Raw genomic sequence first — 24,715 nt, 5'->3', positions numbered from 1 at the left:
TTATCAAAGGCTGTGCTTTGAGTGGTGGGTCAGAAACATACACACATAAAAAAGGCCGCAACTCATCGAAGCTCAGCTAAACTACATAGCCCAGAACTCAACGCGACTTAACCCTCCCGCTCCTGAATAGAACGAGGCATCCCTGTCCTCTGATTGGCCGCTCCTCTATACTCGCCGCGGCTTGCGTCCTCTCAAAGCTTCCTCATTGGGCACGCACCGTTCTGTCGTAGCTGCCGCTGATTGGGCGCGAGGCGCCGCCGCCGCAGCGCGTACGGTGGCCGCGCGGTCTCCGTTGGGAACTCTGCGTTGTGTGCGCTCGGCGGAGTTCGCTTGAGCGCGGCGGGGACAAGGCAAGATGGCGTCCGAGGTGCATTCGGAGCCCCCCAAGGCAGGGGAGATGCCGTTGCCAGCATACGCGGCCTGGTCTCCCAACGAGCTGCAGGCCAAGCTGGCCGAGATCGGGGCGCCCACGCAAGGTGAGCAGGCCCTGTTTGTGGTGGGTCAGGGGGCGCTTACAGCCTGCCGGTACGGGGAACAGGAACCTGCAGGCCTTTCCCGTGATCTGGAAGGACTCTCTTAGTGTGGAAGCAGCTGGAGGAGAGCGGGGAAGGTTCTGTGGGCGGGCGAACGGGGTGGGGGGGCAGGGAGCACGGGCAGTTGCCTTATATTTATTTCAGCTTTGTCACATTTATTTACACCCCATCTTTCCCCCCAAGGAGCTCAAGGCGGCGTACATGGTTCTCTTCTCTCTCCCCCCCCCCATTTCATCCTCATAACAACCCTGTGAGGCTGAGAGGCTGGTTCACTCAATTGGCCCAGTATTGAACTGCTCTGACTGGCAGCAGCTGTCCAGGATTTTAGTCAGGGTGCATTCCCATCCCCATGTGCAGATGCCACCGGGGATTTGAACCTGGAGTCTTCCGCATGCGAAGTGCTGACCTACACTCTTTCTACGAGGAAGGGGGTCATGGGAGGAGGATGTGAAAGGGCCCTTAGGAGCTTTGGTGGCAGTTGGGGAATAGAGCTGAGTCTCAGATTTTTGCATTTAAAGCATGGGCTCTGCCATAGAGCTGTGGTTCATCTTTGAATGTACTGTACCTCTGACCAAGAATTCATGGATTGCACTTTTAAAGGGGGGAAACACTTTTTATGGGTTCAGTAATGTAGGTGAGGCCTGAGTTGTTATTTCCAAATTTAATTTGGCATGATGATGTTTACCTGTTCTGAAAATTCCTTTAATATATCCATAGTTGGATTCGAGACTTTAGAGCTGGTTAGTTTGGCTTCCAAGATCAATGCGTAGGAGCAGAAATGTAACAGAGCGGGAAGAGGGGAATGTTGGAGAGAGGGAGAAGAATAAGGGATTTTAGTGGATTAAGTTGGGGAAATGGGAGGGGTTATGAAGCTGGCAGTGAATCCTTGGCGCCAGAGAGCAACAGGAAGTGTCTTTGGAGGGTGAATGGTGATTTGAAACCTGGTTTCCCAGACCCTTGTCCTACACTCGAACCACTACACTATATGTACTTCACTCCAGGCAATGGAGACATTCAATAACATAGATTAACCAGGCAGAATAACTGAAGGAAGGGTTAGAGCAGGGCCAAGGAGTGTGGTAGTGACCAAGGGCCAGATAGAGAGGCCTGGAGGGTCACATTTGGCCCATGGGTCTGAGTTCCTCAACTCTGCTTTGTGGGGTAGTTAGAGGAGGGAGGTTCAGGTTGTAGATTTTACGGATTCCATTCTACTTCCAAGGTACGACTGTATAATGGTTTATGGTCCATGTAGCCCAGTGTTGTCTATTGAAATGGATGCCTGGGGTGCTTGGCCTGTGAGCGCTCCAGTTGGAGAACAGCCTCTATCAAAGGTGTCATGGGCTTTGAAGAAACTCGAACTCAGCACGCAAGGGAGCAACGTGCTAAGAGGAAGGCAAGCTTGGCAAATCCACACCATGATTAACTCCCACCAGGAAACTTATTTCCGCACTGTGGAAGGACGTGTGGATCCAGAATTGGCCTCCACAGTCACTTACGGACTCATTGTTAAAACCATGTTTATGGAAGACAATCTTAACTCAGCTACAAGTGATTGCCACAGAAGAAAAAAGAATAATTACAGGCGCATCCAGTTGATGTGTGACCACCAACATGTGGATCCTTTTGGTCCCAGAAGGTAGCGGGACGGGCTTATGCGCACAGGGGCCAGGAATGAAACTTCCATGCAAAATGGCTGCTGCCTGTATTGACATAATCTATTTGGCCTTGAGCAGTTAACTTAACAAACAGTATAATTAAAAATGTCAAGGCCCTGCTCTTGACCTGCAGAAAGAAGGGTATGTGTGAGAGTCTGGGGATTTTCCCTATTGAAGGTGAATGGGAGGTGATGAGAAAGTTGTTTTGTTGGTACAATATGGTCAGGATGTTGGGAATGGGGTGCATGTGTGTGTCAGAGATGAGCTTGAGGAGAGTTGGTGCAGGACTGTTGGCCCTAAACTCCAATCCTGTCATCTTATCCCATGTGACATAGAGTAACCCCAGAATGACCTCAACGTCTCTCTGTCCTTCCAGGTGGCCGCGAGGAGCTGGTGGAACGCTTGCAGACTTACACACTTCAGGTGAGACCGTATTTCTTGCGGCTACAAATGTGACCACCCAGAACACTTGAGGATAAGAATGCATTAAGCTGCCTGAAGGACTGGCTTGTACCATCTCTCCAACATCCCCCAAACATTTAAAGTTGGCCAGGGGATGGGGTGGGCAGTCAGACTGAAGAAGGCCCGGTTGTTGTCTATGCTTGCTTCCCATGCCCTCTTCTTTCTCTCACAGGGAAGATTGGTTTCCTTTGTAACCTGCCCTGGGACCTTGTGGTGAGGGGAAGGCAATAAATTTTATGATGATGTTTATGGTTGCCTCTACTACTGTTCCATCTCCTTCTTTACAGACTGGGATAGTGCTCAACAGGCCAGTTCTGCGAGGAGATGATGGAGATAAGCCGGGTTTGCCCCCCATGCCAGGCCAGGTGAGTGATATATCCAGGAAACCTCTGGCCACTGTTATGAGACTTGAGCAGCTTCAAGAGAGCCATAAGCTCAGCGGCAGCCCATGCACTTTGAATGAAAAAGGTCTTGGGTTCACTCTCAGGTTCATCTCCAATATGTTTGTTTGAAAAATGTCAGGTAGCAGGGCTGTGAAAGACCCACGTTTAATAAGGCAACTGAATACTGGTTGTAGCCAAACAGAAACATATGAGAAGGAATTATACATAAAAATTAAAACTTATACAAATTATTATTATATTTATATTTATATACTACCCTTCATCTGAGTTCTGAAGATCACAGGGTGATTCACAACATAAAAATACAAAATGAGAACACAAAGTGCATAATAAAACAAAAACAAAGCAATAATCCTCCTCCCACAAACACATTATTATATCCCAGGTGCCCCCCTTCAGATCACCCTCTTCTGATTGCACTCCAGTTTGTTAGATTACCTCATAAAATGTTGCATCCAAAATTATGGACATCTATAGGACTCTCTGGTGGGATGCGGGTGGCGCTGTGGGTTAAACCACAGAGTCTAGGGTTTGCAGATCAGAAGGTTGGTGGTTCGAATCCCTGCGACGGGGTGAGCTGTTGTTGCTCAGTCCCAGCTCGTGCCAACCTAGCAGTTTGAAAGCATGAAGTGCAAGTAGATAAATAGGTACCCCTACAGCGGGAATGTAAACAGCATTTCCGTGTGCTGCTCTGGTTCGCCAGAAGCGGCTTTGTCATGCTGGCCACATGACCTGGGAGCTGTACGCTGGCTCCCTCGGCCAGTAAAGCGAGATGAGTGCCGCAACCCCAGAGTCGGTCACAACTGGACCTAATGGTCAGGGGTCCCTTTACCTTTATAGATCATACATGTGGAGCCCTTTTTCTGCCAGATATTGCTGAATTACAACTGCCATCAGCCCCACCAATGGTCAGGGATGAGTTGTAGTTTAGGAACATCTGGAGGGGCAGAGGGTTCCGCCCCACCTGCTCTTGATGCAGCCTGACCAATGCGGAATAGCATGGAACCTGCTGCAATGCTATGCTTGAGTTCATGTAGCCATAAAATGTATTTGTTGCATCACCTTCCTGGCTCACGTCCAGCTTGAGAGCCACAAAGACATTTACATCTTTTCATACGTACTGCTTCCAAGCGAGGTCTCGGCCATCCCATACATCTGGATCTTTACCTCCTCTTGTCATTCTGTTCATGGGTGGTTGTGTCATGCAGGAATCCTTAAAAACCTAAGCCAAGCGTGCTTCCAACATCTCCCACAGCTGCCTTCTTCTCTCTTGTCTTGCAGCATCCCGGGATGCCTCTGCCGCCCCCTCCCATGGGGATGCCGCCAATGCAGCCGCCTCCTCCTCCGCCCCCTGGCATGGGCCTCAACTTCCCCATGGGGGTGGGGCCACCTCCTCCGCCCCCTGGCATGGGCCCACCTCTCCGTATGCAGGCGGTGGATCCCTCTGTGTTACCTGAGGAAGAGCGGCTGAAGCTGGCTCAGCAGCAAGCAGCCATGTTGATCCAGCAGGAGGAGAGGGTCAAGCAGGTAACGGCTTGCTCTGTTCCTCTGTGTTCGTGTCTGATAATGCAACGGCTCCCAACAACATGAATTCTGCTGTGTTGCAGAACATATTTGTAGCTTGTGTGTGTGAGTGAGAGAGGGAGCGCAAGAGTGAGATCAGAGATGGGGAGCCTGTGGTCCCTTGTGGTCAGTGGTCATGGATGTTGGGATCTGTAGTCCTACAACAGCTGGAGGGTCCCATCCCTGTTTTATACTGTGAACTGAATGTTCCTACTCACCTCTCCCTTTAGATCTGTGGTTCTCAAAGGGTGTGGCAGGAGAGGATAGCATGTGCAGTGGGAAGCTTCAAGGACAATCAAAGAAACAAGTGTAGTATAGTATAACATCAAAATAGTTTTAATTATTTGCAGAATATGGATAGATATATTTTCAAAATGAGAGCAAAAAGCATTGGCTATTCTTCCGCAGTTCTCCATGACATACTGTTGTGAACAGGGATTTTTCAACTCCCAACAGATTATGAAAGATCAGAAAAGAGAAAGGCTTTTTTGTGTTGATGAGGAGATGAGAGTTTGCTTGTCTCAAATTAGACCTAATATAAATGAGGTAACATGGCAAAAGCAAACTCCACTCATTGAGTTTGTATACATACTTATGGTACATATGCAAGAGGCTAATTTATAGTTATATTCTGTTTGAAATCCTGGAGACATCAGTCGATGTAGACATGCCTGAGCATGATGAATCAATTGTGCGATTTGTTATAAAAAAGATTCCTATGTTAGAATCTGTGTTGTTTCTCTTCCCGTCTCAGGCTGCTGTCCTTATGGAACAGGAGCGCCAGCAAGAGATGTCTAAGCTGGCCCCCTCTGTACCTCGGGCTGCTCCAGACCTGGGGCCAAGACCTCAGGGGCTTCCAAGAGGTAAGTCCCTTTGCATCAGAGAAGGAACTCTGGCCCATTTATGCAAAGAGGGCAAGCAGCGTCAGGCAGTCTTTTCAGAATCATTCAGGAAGGTGGAGTGTCAGACCTCACTCACTCTGTGTCATTCACATACTCATTGGCTAGGAATCCATTCCCACTTATTTTTATTTCAAGGAACAGTATATTACCGGTACAGTACATGGTGTCATGGGAGGGGAACCCAAAATCCTTAAAAAAAGAAGAAGAAGAAGAAAAGTATTTATGCCCACTTTAAAAAGAGGTTTGTTGGCAAGGGTTATCCCTCTGAGTCTGTACTCCTCTCAGTGAAAAGCAGGCCCCAAATTGGCTTGCGGAGTAACTTGTTGAACTGAAGGAATGGCAGATCGTTGAAAATGTTAACTCTGGGGTTCTGTGCCAAGGGTTGTTACACCCCCATCCTGATTTTAGTGAAGAGCTGGATAAATTTATGGAAGGTGGGACTGCTGCCTTGGTTGTATGTGCAGAACTAAAATTGCACTTAAACATAGCTGCCAAGTTATCCCTTTTTTAAAGGGAAATTCCAGTATGCTGAATAGGCTTCCTCGTGAGAAAAGGGAAAACTTGGCAGCTATGCTTAAAGCTGAGTTTGGTGGCTTGTGTTTAAATTGAGCAAATATATCTGCATATTTTGATACTTATTGTCATGGAATTCTACTCAGTATTGATGCAGAGTAGATTTCAACGTATAGTAAGCAGAGCAAAAACTTAAACACGTTGCAGGATTCCCAAAAAATAGACCAGAGGCAGTTAATATTTCATCCAGCAGAGCTTTACTGCTACTAAAGACAACCGAGCATAATGGTCACAAATCCAGTACATTCAGGATTGGCCCTGTCCATAAGAAATCCAGTTGCAGCAGACTTAACTTAAACTTACAATAACTTATCATAAGCCTAAACCTTAACACTACATACAGAACGCCACACCAGAAGGAAGAGAGAAAGAAAGAGAAAGTGAAACCCAGGCTCCCTCTGGCCTTCCTTTTGTAGTGGGCATGACCTTGACAGAAGAGATAAGAGAACCAGTTTAAACCAGCTGTTCCTCTGAAGGAATAACCCAAACATCACGAACCTTCTGCTTGTTTCTTTCACACAAAAGCTTCCAGAAGCCTCTTGAATTAATTAGAATAGGAAAGATCTCTACACATCAGATCAATACTTTCTGCACCAAGAAATGCAAACTGACACTTATAGAGGGGAGTTAAGAGCTAAAGAGGTTGCTCAGATGCTACTCAGTGTTGCTCTCCCTCTTTGAAGCCCTTGAGAACCAAAGGGGCTAGGAACTTGCTTAAATCAGAGATTTAAGCCCCACCGGGAACCTGTGGCCTTCCAGATATTGTTGGACTACAACTCTTACCATCCATGACGTTGGTAATGCTGGCAGGGGCTGATGGGAGTTGGAGTCCAGCAACATCTGCAGGGCTACAGACCCCCCCACCCTCGGTCTTGGGATGGGCGTGAAAGCTTTTCAAGTGATGTCAAAGTACGCAGTTTCTTCTGACAAGTAGGGAAGTGGCACACTGACGGTGGCTGTCGCTGCTTTGCTTTCCCGTTGGGAGTTCATTCGCCAATCTTTTCCTAGGGAATCCCCCTGTGGGCTCGCCCATTGGACCACCTGGCCCAAGACCCCGTGGCCCCCCACCTCCTCCTGGAGAGGACAGCCGTGAGGTAAGACTGGTTGTTGCAGATGTGGGGGGGGGGGGTAGGCTTGGCAAGGTGACAGGGAAACTGCTTTGGGGAATGGGATAAATTGCACGAGTGAAGATGAGCCCGCTGGATCAGGACAGTGGCCCATTTAGTCCGGCTCCCTGTCCTCCCAGCAGCCAGCCAGATACCTGTGGGAAACCAGCAAGCATGATCCAAGCACAAGAGCCCTTTCCTCTCCTGTGGTTTCCAGGAACTGGTATTCAGAAACATGGCTGCCTCCTAGAATGGAGCGCAGGGCCTAGCTATTGTGACCAGTAGCCTTGGATAGCCCTCTCCTCCCTGAATTTGCCTAATCCTCTTTTAAAGCCACTGTCTCGCCAGAGTGGTGCATGCTCTGGTTATCTCCCACTTGGATTACTGCAATGCGCTCTACGTGGGGCTACCTTTGAAGGTGACCCGGAAACTGCAGTTAATCCAGAATGCGGCAGCTAGACTGGTGACTGGGAGCGGCCACCGGGACCACATAACACCGGTCCTGAGAGATCTACATTGGCTCCCAGGACATTTCCAAGCACAATTCAAAGTGTTGGTGTTGACCTTCAAAGCCCTAAACGGCCTCGGTCTTGTATACCTGGAGGAGCATCTCCACCCTCATTGTTCAGCCCAGACACTGACATCCAGCGCCGAGGGCCTTCTGGCAGTTCCCTCATTGCGAGAAGTGAGGTTACAGGGAACCAGGCAGAGGGCCTTCTCGGTAGTGGCACCCGCCCTGTGGAACTCCCTTCCATCAGGTGTCAAGGAAATAAGCAGTTATCCTATTTTTAAAAGACATCTGAAGGCAGCCCTGTTTAGGGAAGTTTTTAATATTTAATGCTGTATTTTAATACTCGATTGGGAGCCGTCCAGAGTGGCTGGGGAGACTCAGTGAGATGGACAGGGTACAAATAATAAATTATTATTATTATCCAAGCGATAGCCATCAATGCCTTTTGTGAGAGGTTGTGAGTGGGGGAATAGGCATTCTTCCCCTGGGTTGGCTTCAGATGGGAGGGAGGTTCAAGCAGTCAGACATGGGCGGTGCTGGGAGTGTGGTCTCTGGTGCAGCCTGTGTTCTTGAGAGACACGGCTTGGATGAAAACAAACGCAGGATTAGACAAAAGCTGAAAGATCTGCATTTGGAAGCAGAAGGAGGCCACTCTTGTCAATAAACTTTGTTTCGTCTTCCAGGTTGATGAGTCCGGCGTGGGTCCCAAAATCCCTCAAGCCCTGGAGAAGATCCTCCAGCTGAAGGAGATTCGCCAGGAGGAGCTCACGGCTGTGCCCACCGCCACAGGTACTGGGTTGTCTGAGGCAAAGGTTAAAAGTTGAAATTGAGACACGCAGTTAGGGCTGTGGAACCCTTTTTCAGCCCAAGGGTTGCATACTCTCCTGGGTAACCTTCTGGGGGGGGGGCACATGCCAGTGGTGGGCAGGGCCAGAGGCCAAAAAGGGGCGGAACAACTAATGTGAATTTTCGCTTCCTGCAGTAGGTTTCTGCAGGCACTCACAAATCCCGCTCTATGGTCCTCCATTTAGGCAAGCGTGAAGCATTATCCGAGTTCAAGGACACATTCCAGCCAGGCAGAAACACTCAGGGAGGGTGTGGAGCAACGCCAGTTGTGGGCGGGGCCCGTGGAGAGCCTGGAGCAGAGAGGCCTGGAGGCCCGCATTTAACCCCTGGGTCTGAGGTTTTCTATCCCTGCTCTAGGTGAACTTGTGTGTGTTCCGTGCGGTCACATGACCAATATGGGAGTTGAAATTTTAGTTCTAACCAGAGGTGTCAGGGTTCCCTGATGCGCGTCGTGCGTGTGTGATGTCGCATCACCTGGAGGAGGCCGAACGCTCCGGAGGAGCCAACCACTGAACTTGTGACTTGCACACTCTGGGCCCTCTCAAGCTGGGTTCTGAGACCCACATCACATTCTGTGCCTTCCTTCTGCACTTTGCGGAACGGCAGTAAAGGCAACCGAAGAGCAGATTGTGGCAGATCATGACTGACTGAGGGGTGGAATTGCCAGCATGCAAGCTTTCTGCAGAGATGGCTAGGCCAGGCTTCCTGTATCCACTCTGCTACTCATTCCCTCACACTTGTGCTTTCCCCATAGATGATGACATGGAGACTGACCTGAGGGTGTTGGCTGGTATCTCCGCTTCAGACGCTGAAGAGGATGCTCTGGCTCTGTCTAAGAAAGAGGTGAGGAGGCAGGAACTACGGAAGGGGTGGGGGGAACTGTTGGCCCTCCAGATGGCATTGGGACTCCCAGTCCAGCGGTTGAGGACAACAATGTAGTCCAACAGCCTCTAGAGCAGGGGTCTTAAAACTGGGGGGCCTGTGAATGCGGCACACACGTGCACAACCCCCTCCCCAATGCAATATGTTATATGCAAACTTCTGTGTGTTTCTGTTTATGTGCATTATTCGGGGGGGGGGGAAGAGATCCATAGCTTCCATCAGATTCTCAAAGGAGACTCCCCCAAAAGGCTAAAGAACCACTAATGTAGAGAGCCACAGATTCGCCACCTCTGAACTACTCCCGCTAGCTCTGGCTAACACGGCCAGTGGTCAGGGCAAGTTGGCCACCCCTGAACTGCAGCCAGTGGCAGCCTCCGTTTTCTGTAAGCTGTCGGCCCCTCTGCAAAGCTGTCCTGTCCTGGCCTATGAAGGCGAGCAGAAGCTTACCCATGGGTATATACCCACAGGCAGCTGTATAAAAAGGGGGTGGGGAAAGGGACTCAGTCAAGTGAGACTTTAGAGCATGAGCAGAGGATGTCCCCCCCCCCCAGGTGGTAGAAAGAGCCGGTTCCTAAGAACTGGGCTGCCTTGGAGGCAGTAATGTTGCCCTATCAGAGGAAATGTGTCCTGTGTCGGCCCCGCATCTTTGGGATGTCCCCCCCAGGGGAGATGCATTTGACACCCTCCTTGTTGGCCTTTAGGAGAGCCTCACAGACCTTTTTTATTCCATTATGGTGCTGTGTGTTGATCCCTGTTTTATCTGCTGCTGCTTTAATGCTTTCTTGAGTATTAATAATTTGTGATCTTACTTTTGTTTGACTTCTTCCAAATGGCCTCAGGAGGCTAATTGATCCTGAAAGTTAAAAACAAAACATTAAAGTTGCTGCAGTATGCCAATATAGTATAGCAGCACTTACTCTCTGGAACTCCCTGCTTATTGATATTAGTGTTGTACCATTATTGACGCCTGCTAAAATCATTTTTGTTCATACAAGCCCACCCAGACGTACAATTTTATTATGTATATTTGGGTTGTTTTAAGTCTAATTATTTTATTTGTGGTTTCTTACTACGTAGTATCTTATTTTAAGCAGCTTAGCAGTATGTAAATCTTGTTAAATCTAAGTAAGCGCATTTGGTCCGCTTGACAGAAAAACCGCAAGCGGCGAAACCGGAAGAAGAAGAAGAAACAGCAGCAGCAGAGCACGTCCCCGAAAGAGAGCCCACCTTCCCAGGACGCCAAGGGGCGTGGGGAGGAGTCTGGGGGCGATGGCCCAGTGGAAATTGAGTATGTCACAGAGGAGCCAGAGATCTATGACCCCAACTTCATTTTCTTCAAGAGGATCTTTGAGGCATTCAAGGTATGAGGAGGGCCTGGGATTTCCTGATCTCGTCCCCTGCATTTACAGTGGTACCTCCGCTTATGTATCCCTCCGGTTATGAAAACTTTGGAATGCGTAAGCGGCAAATCTGGAAGTATTTTTGGGGTTTTGCCGCATGCGCAGAAGCGCTCTACTGCCGTGTGCGTGTGCACAGAAGTGGTCTCTCCGGTGGCGAAAACCTCGGGATCCGGCCGGACCTCCGGAACAGATTCCGTTCACAACCGGAGGTACCACTGTATATGGGATATGAATGTAACAAATAGAAATTACTTTTTTATGGGGAAGAACCTCAGATCGTTAGAAATGCCTGTCAAACAAGTGCATGTGAACTTTTGCTGAAAAGGTATTAAATGTATTAAAGTCCCACTATCCCTAACCATTAATGGTGGGACTGATGGGAGTCAGGAGTGAGCATTATTGCCCCTCTAAAGGGATTGATAAACATGGCAAGTTCTCCTTACCTTTCTATGGAAGGTGTTGGACCTAGTTTACATTATAGAGAGAGAGAGAGAGACCACTGCTTCCCTGTGTGTGTGCTTAGTTCTAAGAAGGAGGAATGGGGAGTCCCTGCCTCACCTTTTGCTCTTCCCTTGCCACAGCTGACCGATGATGTTAAAAAGGACAAGGAGAAGGAACCGGAGAAAGCAGACAAGGTGGCCAGTTCAGCTCTCCCCAAGAAGAAGGGCTTTGAGGAGGAGAGGAAAGACAGTGACGACAGCTCGGATGACGAGCAGGTGAGTGCATCTCAGGGGTGGGCAGAAATGCTCTCACTCCACCTGCCCCGGACCCTCGGTTCCGAAGAACTGCTTGCCAGGTGCAAATGGACAGGTCCCTCCTAACGCCTGAAGAGTGGAACCTCCAAGTTCAGAGGCAGTCTGCCTCCGACTGTCAGGCTCCCGGGGTGGAATCCTTCCTTCACGCAACTCCTCCTTCCTTTTGAAGTCTTGGTGGGGTGGGGTGGGGGGAGTGCTGTGGAAGTCACAGTACTTGAAATAAAGTGCAAGTTAACAATAAGAGGAAATGACGGCCTGCCCCTCCCTACTGTGTGCAGGAGAAGAAGCCAGAGGTTCCCAAACTGTCCAAGAAGAAGCTTCGGCGGATGAATCGCTTTACGGTGGCTGAGCTCAAACAGGTATGATTGCTGGTGTGTGGTGTGCACGTGCATGTCTGTTTGGAGCGTAACAGGGAGAGGGACACTGGTACAGTTGATTTAAAAGGATTTAAAAAGATTTGGCTGCCCCCTCATTGGTTCTTCCACCTTCCTCCCACCCGTCCCCCAGTTTCTGCCTATTGCTGATGCATTTGAGAGCTGGCCCAAAACAGAGATGTTACTCTTCCGGGAGCTATGATGTGTTACACATGAATGGTCTCCTAACTAGTGGTGTGAGGTGAGAATATTCTCCGGAGTATAGTCTCGAGAAAATTCTCTGCTAGAAAATTATCCGGAGAATCTTCTCCACAAACTGTAAATTCTAATGTAAGAACCAGTTTTACAACCCATATTTAAAGAACGCACTCATAACGGACCTGAGGTTTTTTTAAATATTTTTTTTACTTTAAAAGCTACATTTCATACATACACAACATAATTAGAATTCAAAGTTGAGGGTAAATATATGGTTAGTGGCAGGCTTAGTGATTAACGTGAGTCATTCACGTTGAATTTTCAATTTCAAGTTTGGTGCAAAAAATCAAAGAATGTGAATTCACTGCATTGCACCGTTGAATCTGTATCTGTACAGTTTTTTTGTTGCCATCTTAATAAGTTTTGTTGTTGTTTAGTCGTTTAGTCGTGTCCGACTCTTCATGACCCCATGGACCATAGCACGCCAGGCACTCCTGTCTTGCACTGCCTTCCGCAGTTTGGTCAAACTCATGTTCGTAGCTTCGAGAACACTGTCCAACCATCTTGTCCTCTGTCGTCCCCTTCTCCTAGTGCCCTCAATCTTTCCCAACATCAGAGTGTTTTCCAGGGAGTCTTCTCTTCTCATGAGGTGGCCAAAGTATTGGAGACTTTAAGTTTACCCATGAATAAACATGTATATTAACTAATTATATTCTCCTATTTTAAATGAAAATTCTCTAATATTCTCATTAATCGAGAATATTCTCCAAAAGATTATTCTCAAGAATTTAACATCACTACTCCTAACTGTCTGTGATTTGTGGATCTAGAGACGCTGCTGTGGCTCTCTAGATCCAGGGTGGTAAGGGAAGCTAATTTCTAAAAAGCCCGGCGGGTGGGAGTGAGAAGAGCAACTTCCATGGCGAGTTGGGAAGGGTTCGCTCTGACCCAAAGGGCAGGAAGAGTTGGCCCCATTTCAGCCCTGTCCTCCCCGCAGCTCGTGGCCCGTCCTGACGTGGTGGAGATGCATGACGTGACAGCCCAGGACCCCAAGCTGCTCGTCCACCTGAAGGCCACACGCAACTCTGTCCCCGTCCCCCGGCACTGGTGCTTCAAGCGCAAATATCTGCAAGGCAAGAGGGGCATCGAGAAGCCGCCCTTTGAGCTCCCCGAGTTCATCAAGCGGACGGGCATCCAGGAGATGAGAGAGGCTCTGCAGGAAAAGGTCAGTCTGTGCCCCCCTCCCCTCCAAAAACACGGGCAGGGCCCTGAAATTCACAGGAGTGTCAAGTGCTTGCGGTGGGGGGAGTTGTTTACGCTTTTGCACCATCTGTGTGTGCGCAGGGCCAGCCCAGCTGTTAGGCAGAGGGGGTAGCTGCCTCGAGCATGGAGTTGCAGAGCAGAGCTCTCTGGGCCCCACATGAGCTGCTCTCCTGACCTAGCCAGCTGCCATCAGGGGCAGAGAGGAAGCCGTCCTGTTGCCCGCCTGGTCTGCTTTTGCACAAGGAGCCTTTCTTTGACATTGGGCAGCAAAATGGGGGGGGGGGGGAGAACCCATGATCCCAGTACAGTGGTACCTTGGTTTAAGAACAGTTTGGTTTATAAACAGCTTGGATTCAGAATGCTGCAAACCTGGAAGTACGTGTTTTGGTTTGTGAACTTTGCCTTGGAATAATGTTTCGCTTCCTGTTGAGTATGTTCCATTTGTAAATTGAGTCCCCCGCTGCTATGGGAAAGCAGCACGCCTTGTTTTAAGAATGGACTTCTGGAGCGGATTAAGTTTGTAAACCAAGGTGCCACTGTACTCGCAACAGTGGGGAACCAGATCTGGCCAGTGAACTGGATCCTTGTCTCCCCCTTTTAGATCCCCCTGCCATCGGGTGGCAGCTGAGGGTTGTATCCAATGAAATTCTACTTAAAGCAGAGCCACTGAGATTAATCAACCTCCGTTGGTCGTGTTGGTTGCTTTCAGTGAGTCTGCTTTGAGATCCTCACTGTGAGATCCTCAGGAAGCTGAAGTCTGCACCTCCCTGGAATTGTGGCCTGCACACTTTGAACTTGTTGCTAACCAGATTTCCCAGCAGTTTCAGGGAGATGGTTAAACCTGGCATTACCCTGTAGCCTTTGGGCGACCTGTGACCCTTGGACAAATTTCATGCATCCTGGCAAAGACTGCGTACGTGTAGGTCTCCGTTTTGTAACCGCCTTCTTTCCTGTTCTACCCCCTCCTAGGAGGAGCAGAAGACCATGAAGTCCAAGATGAGGGAGAAAGTTCGTCCCAAGATGGGCAAAATTGATATCGATTACCAGAAACTGCACGACGCCTTCTTCAAGTGGCAGACCAAGCCCAAGCTTACCATCCACGGCGACCTGTATTACGAGGTAGCAGAGGAGCCCTCAGTGGAGGCTCGCCCATGAGGGCGAATGGGACACTGCCCCTCCGACCTCTGCCAGCCTCCACCTGCTTGCCTCCTTAGTTAGAGCCAGCTCAGGGGGTGGTACCAGCTGTCAGCCTTGCCCTGTTCCTGCATCACAGCGCTGCCCTGGTAGAACTCTGCAGGGATGGGGGTTAAGGACAAGGCTCGAGTTGGTTGGCTCTGCCTGTCATTGCTCCGACACCACCCCCTCCTGGCTTCCCTGTTTTCCACTCCTCCAGCCCCGACAAACACCAGTCCCCCTGGGGCGCCATGGTGTCCCTCTGGAAAAGGTTGGGTGGGTAGGAGGGAGGGAGGGAAGCCATTGTGGAGGAGCCCCCATTTCTGATTTCATCTCCCCTTCCATTCCAGGGTAAGGAGTTCGAGACGCGGCTGAAAGAGAAGAAGCCTGGGGACCTGTCAGACGAATTGCGCATTGCGCTGGGGATGCCTGTTGGGCCGGTGAGTGGCAGAAGGCTAAGCCCAGTGGCCCTCCTAGCCACCAGGGCTGACGGGAGGATGGGCTCTCATGGAAGGCAGAATTGGAGGCAAGGCGGGCAGAATGCGGGCTGCCGCCTCACCAGGTTTCTGAGGCACCTACATCCTCCAAATCCCCATTTTAGCAAATGTGTTTTAAATTCAGGAGTGAAGCGATTTTCAGGAAGTGTAAATTAAAGTTGGTTGCACCCAACTTTAAAACCCTAAACAGCATCAACACCCCCATCACTTAGCCCAGACACTGAGGTCCAGCTCCGAGGGTCTTTTGTTGGTTCCCTCACTGCAAGAAGGGAAGTTACAGGGAACCAGGAAGAGGGCCTTCTCGGTAGTGGCACCCGCCCTGTGGAACACCCTCCCTTCAGATGTCAAGGAGATAAAGAAATATACAACTTTCTGAAGTTGTATATCTGAAGGCAGCCATGTTTTTAAATGTTTGGTGCTTTGTTATGTTTTATATATTCTGTAAGCCACCCAGAGTGAACAGGATAATAATAATAATAATAATAATAATAATAATAATAATAATAATAATAATAATGCTACCCTGTTTCTCATATTTTAAGACATACCCATAAAATAAGCCATAGCAGGATTTTTAAGCATTCAAGGAATATAAGCCATACCCCGAAAATAAGACAGAGTGATAGGCACAGCAACAATGCCGTCCGTGGCAGGAGGAGGAGGGAAAAAAAAGACATCCCTTGAAAATAAGCCATAGTGTGTTTTTTTGAGGAAAAAATAAATATAAGACATGTCTTATAATATGAGAAACACGGTAGACCTACTAGCACTAATAGACCCAATAAGTTAATCATGCACATTAATTTCAGTGGGTCTCCTCTGCGTAGAACTAACACTTAGAACTGTGTTATTTACTTCCTAACTATTTAATTTCAGACACCCCACCCCCACAGGAGCTTATCTCCTGGTTTTGTTTTGTTGGCAGGTAATAAAATTTGGGGCAGCATATTTCGGTAGGAGATTGTGGATTGTTTCCTTCCCGGAATAGGTCGGTTGAAATTGATGAAGCCGGGGTCTTCTCAGAGTAGGACTACCATTGAATGCAACCCCGCGGGAGGAGGGGCAGGGCTGTGAGAATGGAAAGCAGAGTGTGGCACGTACGGCATGAGATAGCGGGGAAGGGGAGCTGGGGGATTGGGGTAACGCAAGCGGGGAGGCTTCAATAACTGATGAATGTCTTTTTTCTTCCCCACCGCCAACAAGAATGCACACAAAGTCCCTCCTCCCTGGCTGATTGCCATGCAGCGCTATGGCCCGCCCCCCTCCTATCCCAACCTGAAGATTCCAGGCTTGAATTCCCCAATCCCAGAGGTGAGCAGAGTCATTCCCTTCGTTGCCATCTTCGCTTTTTCTCCCTTGCTAGAAAACAGGTGGCCAGTTGGCAACCTGTATTATTAATATTAGTGGCTCTAAATGGGGCATTGCCCCACCAACCTCCGTCTGCCCTCAGCCAGCCCCTGCCTCCCTGCCTTCTTACAACCACTCCAAGGGGTGGCAGCTCAGTCTCGGTGTTGCCTTTGTAGAACTCAGCGGGCAAGAGGAGAACGGGGTGTGGGTGAAACTGGAATGAGTTGGCTCCTCCGTCCTCCACCCCACCAGTCCCAGTGCGGACTACCCATCAAGGATTGGTGGGCAGGACCTGTAGCAGGGGGAGCTGTGTCTCATGCGTGCTGGAAGCCCCAAGCTCAATCCCTATTGGCATCTCCAGGCAGGGCTGGGAGAAATCCCCTTTGAAATCACAGAGAGCTGCTGGTATGTCACTGTAGACAGTACTGAGCGAGACGGACCAAAGCTCTGATTTGGTGCATGGCAGCTTCCCAAGGAAGAGCTGGAGTCCGGCCTGCACAGATCTCCAGTGATTTGCTTGCCCTCCCCCCATGGAGTCAGCTAGGAAAGGCAACTGAGGCTTTGCCTTGCTGAAAGCCCTGCTGAGGCCCCTTAGCTGTGGTCCACACACTTCTGGGTCCCTCTCTAAAGCCTTGAAGGCTGGAAAGTTGGGAGTCTCAAGGTGCTGCATTCCCCCCCCCCTCGTACCAATTTCAGTACAGTGGTACCTCGGTTTGAATACACAATTGGTTCCGGAAGTCTGTACTTAACCTGAAGCGTACTTAACCTGAAGCAAACTTTCCCATTGAAAGTAATGGATTAATCCGTTCCAGACGGTCCGTGGAGTACTTAAACTGAAGCGTACTTAACCTGAAGCGAACTTTCCCATTGAAAGTAATGGAAAGTGGATTAATCCGTTCTAGGTGGGTCCACGGAGTACTCAACCTGAAGCGTACTTAACCCGAAGCATGAGTGTAATTGGTTCTGGGAGTCCGTACTTAAGCTGAAACATACTCAACCTGAAGCAAACTTTCCCATTGAAAGTAATAGAAAGTGGATTAATCCGTTCCAGACAGGTCCGCGGAGTACTTAAACTGAAAGTACTCAGACTGAAGCGTACTTAAACCGAGGTATTACTGTACTTGTAGATCACATCTAGCACTAAATGGGTATGCGAGTATTGAAGAGGGATCATAGAATCATAGTTGGAAGGGGTCCTGAGGATCACCTAGTCTGTCGTCCTGCTAGCTAAGGATGATGGGAGTTGTAGTCCAAAAACAGCTGGAAACCCTGGCCTAGTCCAACCCCCTCCAATGCAGAAATATTCAGCTGTCCCTTACGGGGATCAAACCTGCAACCTTGGCGTTTTCAGCACCACGCTCTAACCAACTGAGCTATCCAAGCTGGAGCTTGGAAGTCCCTCATACCACAAAGTAACACCGCACTCTCAGGAGCCTTGGGATTTTTTTGGGGGGGGGGAGCGCAGAGAACGCTTCCCAGCTCCTCCTGTCCACTGCTGAATGACTGACTCCCCTCTACCCCCTTTCCCCCCAGGGATGCTCATTCGGGTACCATGCTGGGGGCTGGGGCAAGCCTCCAGTGGATGAGACTGGGAAGCCCCTCTACGGAGATGTCTTTGGGACCAACGCGGCTGAATTCCAGGTAGGCATCGGGAGCCTCACTTGCTTGGCAGCCATGGGGTTTGACCGCTTGTCCAGAGCCCATGCTCTGTGCTGCGTTTGGATCTGCTGGCCTGGGAGGTGACGGGATCACGTTTTCTCTCCCCTGCCATTAGACCAAGACAGAGGAGGAAGAGATCGACCGGACACCGTGGGGAGAACTGGAACCCTCTGATGAAGAATCCTCTGAGGAAGAGGAAGACGAGGAGAGTGATGAAGAGAAACCAGACGAGACGGGTTTCATCACTCCAGCAGACAGGCAAGTAGCTGTGATTATGGGTCCCTTCCAGCTCTACAGTTCTCTGATTTTAAGTACCTGACGCTCTCTCTTGCCATGCCTTGGCTGAGCAAGTATCAGTGTCTGCTGTTGCTGGGCACCTGCCTGGCACTCTTGTCCCTGCAGAGAGGGACCACTGCTCCCCCACCCAGCCCAGCGCCCCCTGGTTCTGTCGCTGGTGATGAGGAAGTGGCGCAACATTCCCCCTCTTAGCTTGCATTTTTCTCTGAGCCATGCTGGATGGGGCTGTTGGGAGCTGTAGTCCAAAGCTTATGGAGGCCACCAGGGTTATTTATGGAAGGCTGACTCGGGCAGAGGCCAAGGGCAAGCAAATGGGCATTAGTAGAGGAGGAGCTGGGCCCGTCTTGCCCAGGACACGCAGTCACCCCTGCAGAGACAGGGTGGATCTCTGGGACTAGAGTTGTTTTGAGACCGTTGCTTGTTCATTCATGGGAGGGGGGCGGCTGGTTGAATTTGGCTTGGCCTTTGACCCCTTCTGATCTTTCTCCAGTGGTCTGATCACGCCTGGGGGCTTCTCCTCGGTCCCCGCTGGCATGGAGACCCCTGAACTCATTGAACTGCGTAAGAAGAAGATTGAGGAGGCCATGGATGGGTAAGTGTTGGCTTCTTCTCTCCTCAGCCGCTGCCCATGAGTTGTTGCATGCTTTGGGGGCAGGTGGGCGTGTTTGCTCAAATCATCGGTCAAACAGGGGATCCTGGAAGGCCACAATTGGCCCACAGGCCAAAGGTTCCCCTCCCTTGTGGAAGAACCTGTTAGCACTGGCCCAGAGCTCTGTCTCAGCCACGTGGGGCAAGATTCTTCCTGGCTAATCTGCGCCCATCCAACCTCTCTCTGCCCTTTCCCATGATGCTGAGCGTTTCTTCTCTCCCTCATGTTCTCCTCAATAGCAGCGAGACGCCCCAGCTCTTCACTGTTCTGCCAGAGAAGAGGACGGCGACAGTTGGCGGGGCCATGATGGGCTCCACTCACATCTATGACATGGCGACGGTAAGAAGAGGCTGGCTTTAGTTCTGCCTTCTGCTGAAGGATGTTTAGGGCCCAAATAGCTGAAGGAGCACCTCCCATATCAACCTCATGTGTTTTAAGAATGTAGGAAGGGCTTGGCAGCAGGACCTGGCCAAAGGCTCATCTAGTCCTCCGTCCTGTGCTTGCAGTAGCCAGCAAGATGCTTCCTGCAAGCCTAAAAACAGGACCTGAATGCAGCAACAGTCTCCCTCCATTGTGATTCCCAGTATCTGGAGGCACACTACCTCAAACATCAGAGGTTGATCATCAAGACCAGGCGTCCGTAATGTTTTCTGCCCGTGGGCCGGAGGATTCCCACGAACATGGGCCGCACAGACGCAGAAGCGATTTCTGGTGCCGCGCTGCCCATGTCCGGAACACCAGAAATGGCTTCTGCACATGTCTGCGGCTGCACAGAAGCGATTTCCGGTGCTAGCCGCCCATTTCCAAAATGTCCGCAGCGCCAGAAATGGCTTCTGTGGCTGCGTAGATGCGATTTCCTGTGCCGCGCTGCGCCGGTTTACCGCAGCGCACGGGGACTTGCCAAGCGGGCGGCTCGGTTTAAGGGCAGCCCATGGGCCAGATAAACGGCCTCCATGGGCCGGAGGTTGCCGATGCCTGATCAAGACCCTTCTGTGCATTCTCCCTTTAGGAGAGGAACCCTTTGAATGTTCAAAAGAGAGTGCCTACTCTGTGGTGGCCCCTCAACCCTGCAGTGCTCTCTTAGTTGAGGGACACCTGGAGCTAGCACTGTAGACCAGGGGTCCCCAGACTTACCGCGCGGCGGGCCGGAGGGCGGGGGAGTGCGCGCCCGTGTGCATGCGCACACGCACACGGGCGGGAAAAAAATCGCCGAAAATCACTTGTGCGCATGCGTATGGGCCTCCCCCGACCCGGAAGTGCACCAGAAATGACCTCTTCCGGGTCGGGAGAGGCCCATACGCATGCGCACAAAGGATTTTCGGCGATTTTTTGCCGATTTTTTAGATCGTCGCTGTGCCGCGCGCCGTGAGAGCGGGCGGCGGCAGCGGGCGGCGGGGGTCGTCGCGGGCCGGATTGGAAGGCCGATTGGGCCGCATCCGGCCCGGGGGCCGTAGTTTGGGGACCCCTGCTGTAGACTGTCGTGGCACCAGGTTAAAAACTTTTTTAAAAATTTGCCCAGGCATCTTGGGCTGCTGCATCCCCCCCCTTAATTTTTTATTTTTTGTTCCACTGATTTATGCTTTCAAATGCTGCCTTGTGGGTTTTCATTTTGTACGTACGCTGCCCTGAAACCTATTTTTGGAACAAGGTATGTGTTCTTAAAGCAAGCAAATTCAGCTTTAGGCATAGGTGAGCAGAGCAGGCTTGGAAGGGCAGCCACCTGGCTTCTGCTTCAGATATACTAGACTGGGGACGGAGAGGAGGAAAGTTAACAACTGTCCTGGAGCAAAGTTTGAGCACTGTGTCACTTTGCAGGGGCAAGAGAACAATAATAATAATAAATTAAAATTACTGCCCTGTAGGTCCTTACAGACATGTGCCACTTTAAGCTTAAAGAACCCTTTGCTTCAAATGTTTTAGTTCCTGTTCCCTGTTGCTTGAAAAGAGAGTTAAATCAAAGGAAGTGGGAGATCAGACCACCTCCTCAAGACTTGTTCATAGGGACAACTTTGCATTGGTGGAGCCTCGTTATCTGCACATAAGACACACACACTTACTTTCAGAGTAGAACCATCGACATGAATGGCAACTTAGGTCCATTCATTTCAGCGGGTCTCCTGTGAAGCAGAAATTACTCGGATACCAGAGCTGCAGGTGGAAAAGTGGGACTTCAGGGAGAGAGACGTATGGATGCACACACGCAACATGGCGTGCGTGTGAAGAGAGACAAGCGAGTGCTTGTCCATAAAGCACGTGTGAACAGGAGTTGGGCAGTTGTTCCTGAGTGATACCCTCAGTTGGGGAGTCCCCTGTGTGGGCTTGCCTGCCTTCCTGCAGATGTAGCTCTGCGGATGGACTTATTCCAAAGCAAGGCTTTTGCAGGCAATGCTCTGCTTCCACGACTGAGAGGTAGGCTGCCTGCAACACCCCTCTGTGTTTGTGTGTGGTTTGGGAGGCGAGGGATAGTGACCCACCCACCCTGCAAATACCTTACACCAGTATCCGCTGTTGGCTGGCTGCCTCCTCCCTCCCCCTGCGTTTGCTTGCAGGTGATGAGCCGCAAAGGACCCGGGCCAGAGATCCAGGGCGTGGAGGTGGCCTTGGCCCCCGAGGAGCTGGAGCTGGACCCCATGGCCATGACGCAGAAGTATGAGGAGCACGTGCGGGAGCAGCAAGCCCAGGTGGAAAAGGAGGACTTCAGCGACATGGTGGCGGAGCATGCTGCCAAGCAGAAGGTGAGCGGACCTGTGGAATGGAGGGGACTCGCCAGTCTGGCCAGTTGGCCAAGCCATGGAGAGCTCCGCCAGGACAGGCTCTTTGTCTGCCTCTCTCCAGCACTGTGTACTCGGGAAGTGGCCCTATGGGAGAGAAGGGCCTTTTCCAGCACCCGCTATCTGATCTTAAGCTGGAGATGCTGGGGATTGACCCCAGGCCCTTCTGCATGCCAAGCAGGTTCTCTATTATCCCTCTCATGGGATGTCCTAGAACAGGGTTTCCCAAACTTGGGTCTCCAGCTGGTTTTGGACTACGGTTCCCATCATCCATGACCACTGGAGATGATGGGAGTTGTAGAAGAACAAGAAGAAGAGTTTGGATTTGATATCCCGCTTTATCATTACCCTAAGGAGTCTCAAAGCGGCTAACAATCTCCTTTCCCTTCCTCCCCCACAACAAACACTCTGTGAGCTGAGAGACTTCAGAGAAGTGTGACTAGCCCAAGGTCACCCAGCAGCTGCATGTGGAGGAGTGGGGAATCGAACCAGGTTCACCAGATTACAAGTCCACCACTCTTAACCACCACACCACGCTGGCTCTCATTCCTGAAACAGCAGAAAACCCAAGTTTGAGGAACCCTGTCCCAGAATGACAAAACGCAGCTGCTGTGAGGGAAGTGCAAGGGCTGTGGGTTGCTTTGGGGAGAGGAATTCAAATGGGGTTCAGGGATGGGACAAAGGCTGGGTTGCTGGCAGGGAGGTGGAGGCCAAGAGAGCCTGTCCACGTGGAAGGGGGACAGCAAAAGCAGCAGGCCCCGTCCGAAACCTGTAGCCGAGGAAAGGCAGAGGGGGAAAGAGTACAGGGCCCTAAGGGAAGGGGTGGGGTGGAGTTCACACAGCAGTTTGGGAGAGGTGATGCAGTTGCATAGCGGCTGGGGAGGGGTGTGTGCAGGCATGCATATGTGCCTTTTCACATTGGGGTTTTTTTGTGGGGGGTGGGGTGGAATCAAATTCTCCGGCATTATCAGCATGTTGTGACCGCCCTCTTTGCTCCTCCAGCAAAAGAAGCGGAAAGCACAGCCCCAGGACACCAGGGCAGGAGCCAAGAAGTACAAAGAATTCAAGTTCTAGCCCAGCTCTGAACTCCTGTTCCTGTTCCTCGTTCATTTTTAATCCCCTCCCTCCCTCCCTCCCTCCCTCCCTCCCTCCCACTTCCATTTCTCCTTTGCACCCAGTGGCTCTCATGTTGTTCTCGTGTCTTCGGTCTGGATAAAGATGTGGAATATTTTGTAAATAAAGTCAGAGTTGCTCTCTGGAGGTCTTTGTTTACTTAGGTGGAGGAGGGTGAAATGATTTCTACTCTCCATGGCGATTTGGGGGGTCTTCCTTTGCAGGTCCCGTGGGTAGGAAAGTAAACTTCAGCATGAAATTTGCAGGGCGTGTTATGTGTATGCTTCATGTCTGTGGTCCCCCGCCCCTCAGTGCTTTGAAACAGGAGGCCAGTTGTTTGCAAAAGGTAATCCCTTGCCCCCAGTCTCCTGTTCCGGACTCAGCATTCAGGTGAGGCACACTGAGTCATTATCTCTCTGCCACTTTATTCCTTGCACTCAGTTACCCTGCCAGCTTTAAGCTGTCTCTTTCCAGGGTTGTCACCAACCTCCCCCTGCCCCTCCACTCAGTTAAAGCATGGAAGGTAAAATGCACGGGTATGGGTGAGCTCTTGTACTGCTTCTCTTAGGCTAATGCTGTGTCGACCTGCTTCCATAACTGGATTTGTGCATTCCTGCTCACAGTAGTCCCTTCTCCTGCTCTGAAGTGTGTGTGTGTGTGTGTGTGTGTGTGTGTGTGTGTGTGTGTGTGTACACAGCCCAATTATCTGCCTGGCTGCTTGTGAGCTGCTTGATTTCAGGGGATCTCATTTGGTAATCTTAAAACTGCCTTGGACACAAAATACCCACCTCACTGCTGATACTCAGAGACCTCTCCAAGAGCAGGCAAATGCACCCCCACCCTAAAAAACCCCAACAACAAAGAAAATGGACTGAAAAATCTGGCAGCCTCCCCACCGCCACAAAAAACAGGCAGCTGCTTAGCCCCCAAAAGTAGAAATGAGAAACAAGAATTTTAAACAGGCTTTTTTGTAAACCACTTTTGAGGGTTTTTTTTAAAAAAAACCAAGCTGTGTATTTATTTTATGAAATAAAATAAAGGGGGTGGGGGCCCTTGGCATGTGCCAAGGGCTGGGGGTGTCAGTTGCTGGGGTGCTCACAGGCACCACATTGGGGGGCCCTGGTTTAATACCTTTTATCAAGACCCTTTGCTGTCATTTCCCTATTTTCCCATCCCAGACACATTCCCATCCCATATAAGGTGAGTCTCTTAAGTGTTCGGGTGCATGTTAGGGGATGTGAGATAATGCTCAGTGCCAGGAACACTCCTTTCTTTTTTGTGATTGTAGGAGAGGGAAGGTGAGCTTAACTCAGAGCTGTTTGAAAACAAAGCAGAATTTTATTTCTTTTATCAATCGTACATTTATACCCCGGGACGCAGGTGGCGCTGTGGGTTAAACCACAGAGCCTAGAGCTTCCCGATCAGAAGGTTGGCGGTTTGAATCCCCGCGACGGGGTGAGCTCCCGTTGCTCGGTCCCAGCTCCTGCCAACCTAGCAGTTCGAAAGCACGTCAAAGTGCAAGTAGATAAATAGGTACAGCTACAGCGGGAAGGTAAACGGCAGCTCCGTGTGCTGCTCTGGTTCGCCAGAAGCGGCTTTGTCATGCTGGCCACGTGACCCAGAAGCTGTACGCTGGCTCCCTCGGCCAATAACGCGGGATGAGCGCCGCAACCCCAGAGTCGTCTGCAACTGGACCTAATGGTCAGGGGTCCCTTTACCTTTACCTTTACACCCCACCTTTCCTCCAAGGAGTTCAAGGTGGCCTGCGTGATTCTTCCTTGC

At 50.5% G+C, this 24,715-nt stretch overlaps 1 protein-coding gene across 1 annotated transcript; it reads left to right on the top strand.

Moving 5' to 3' along the window:
* The first annotated feature begins 238 nt into the window (after positions 1–238).
* SF3B2 (splicing factor 3b subunit 2) lies at positions 239–23,078 on the top strand. The gene is made up of 21 exons (XM_035098731.3): positions 239–476; positions 2,565–2,611; positions 2,938–3,015; positions 4,336–4,581; positions 5,372–5,480; positions 7,101–7,186; positions 8,393–8,498; positions 9,310–9,398; positions 10,589–10,798; positions 11,419–11,553; positions 11,871–11,951; positions 13,162–13,389; positions 14,397–14,546; positions 14,951–15,040; positions 16,301–16,408; positions 17,978–18,085; positions 18,219–18,361; positions 18,891–18,992; positions 19,289–19,388; positions 21,599–21,784; positions 22,823–23,078. Exons 1-21 carry the CDS (start codon positions 356–358, stop codon positions 22,892–22,894), a joined length of 2,595 nt encoding a protein of 864 aa, XP_034954622.1. The 5' UTR covers positions 239–355; the 3' UTR covers positions 22,895–23,078.
* The last annotated feature ends 1,637 nt before the right edge of the window (positions 23,079–24,715 follow it).

This window comes from Zootoca vivipara, chromosome 16 (genome assembly GCF_965207765.1).
Source record: "Zootoca vivipara chromosome 16, rZooViv2.hap1.1, whole genome shotgun sequence".
NCBI lineage: Eukaryota > Metazoa > Chordata > Lepidosauria > Squamata > Lacertidae > Zootoca > Zootoca vivipara.
The sequence above is the reverse complement of the archived record's forward strand: the minus strand, read 5'-3'. Positions and strand labels throughout refer to the sequence as shown.

Bases quoted from the DNA above. Each gene is read 5' to 3' on its own strand.
- SF3B2 (XM_035098731.3), top strand. From the start codon at position 356: ATGGCGTCCGAGGTGCATTCGGAGCCCCCCAAGGCAGGGGAGATGCCG. The intron at 5,481-7,100 runs GTAAGTCCCTTT...ATCTTTTCCTAG, and splicing joins ACCTCAGGGGCTTCCAAGAG to GGAATCCCCCTGTGGGCTCG. The intron at 18,362-18,890 runs GCAAGTAGCTGT...ATCTTTCTCCAG, and splicing joins TTCATCACTCCAGCAGACAG to TGGTCTGATCACGCCTGGGG.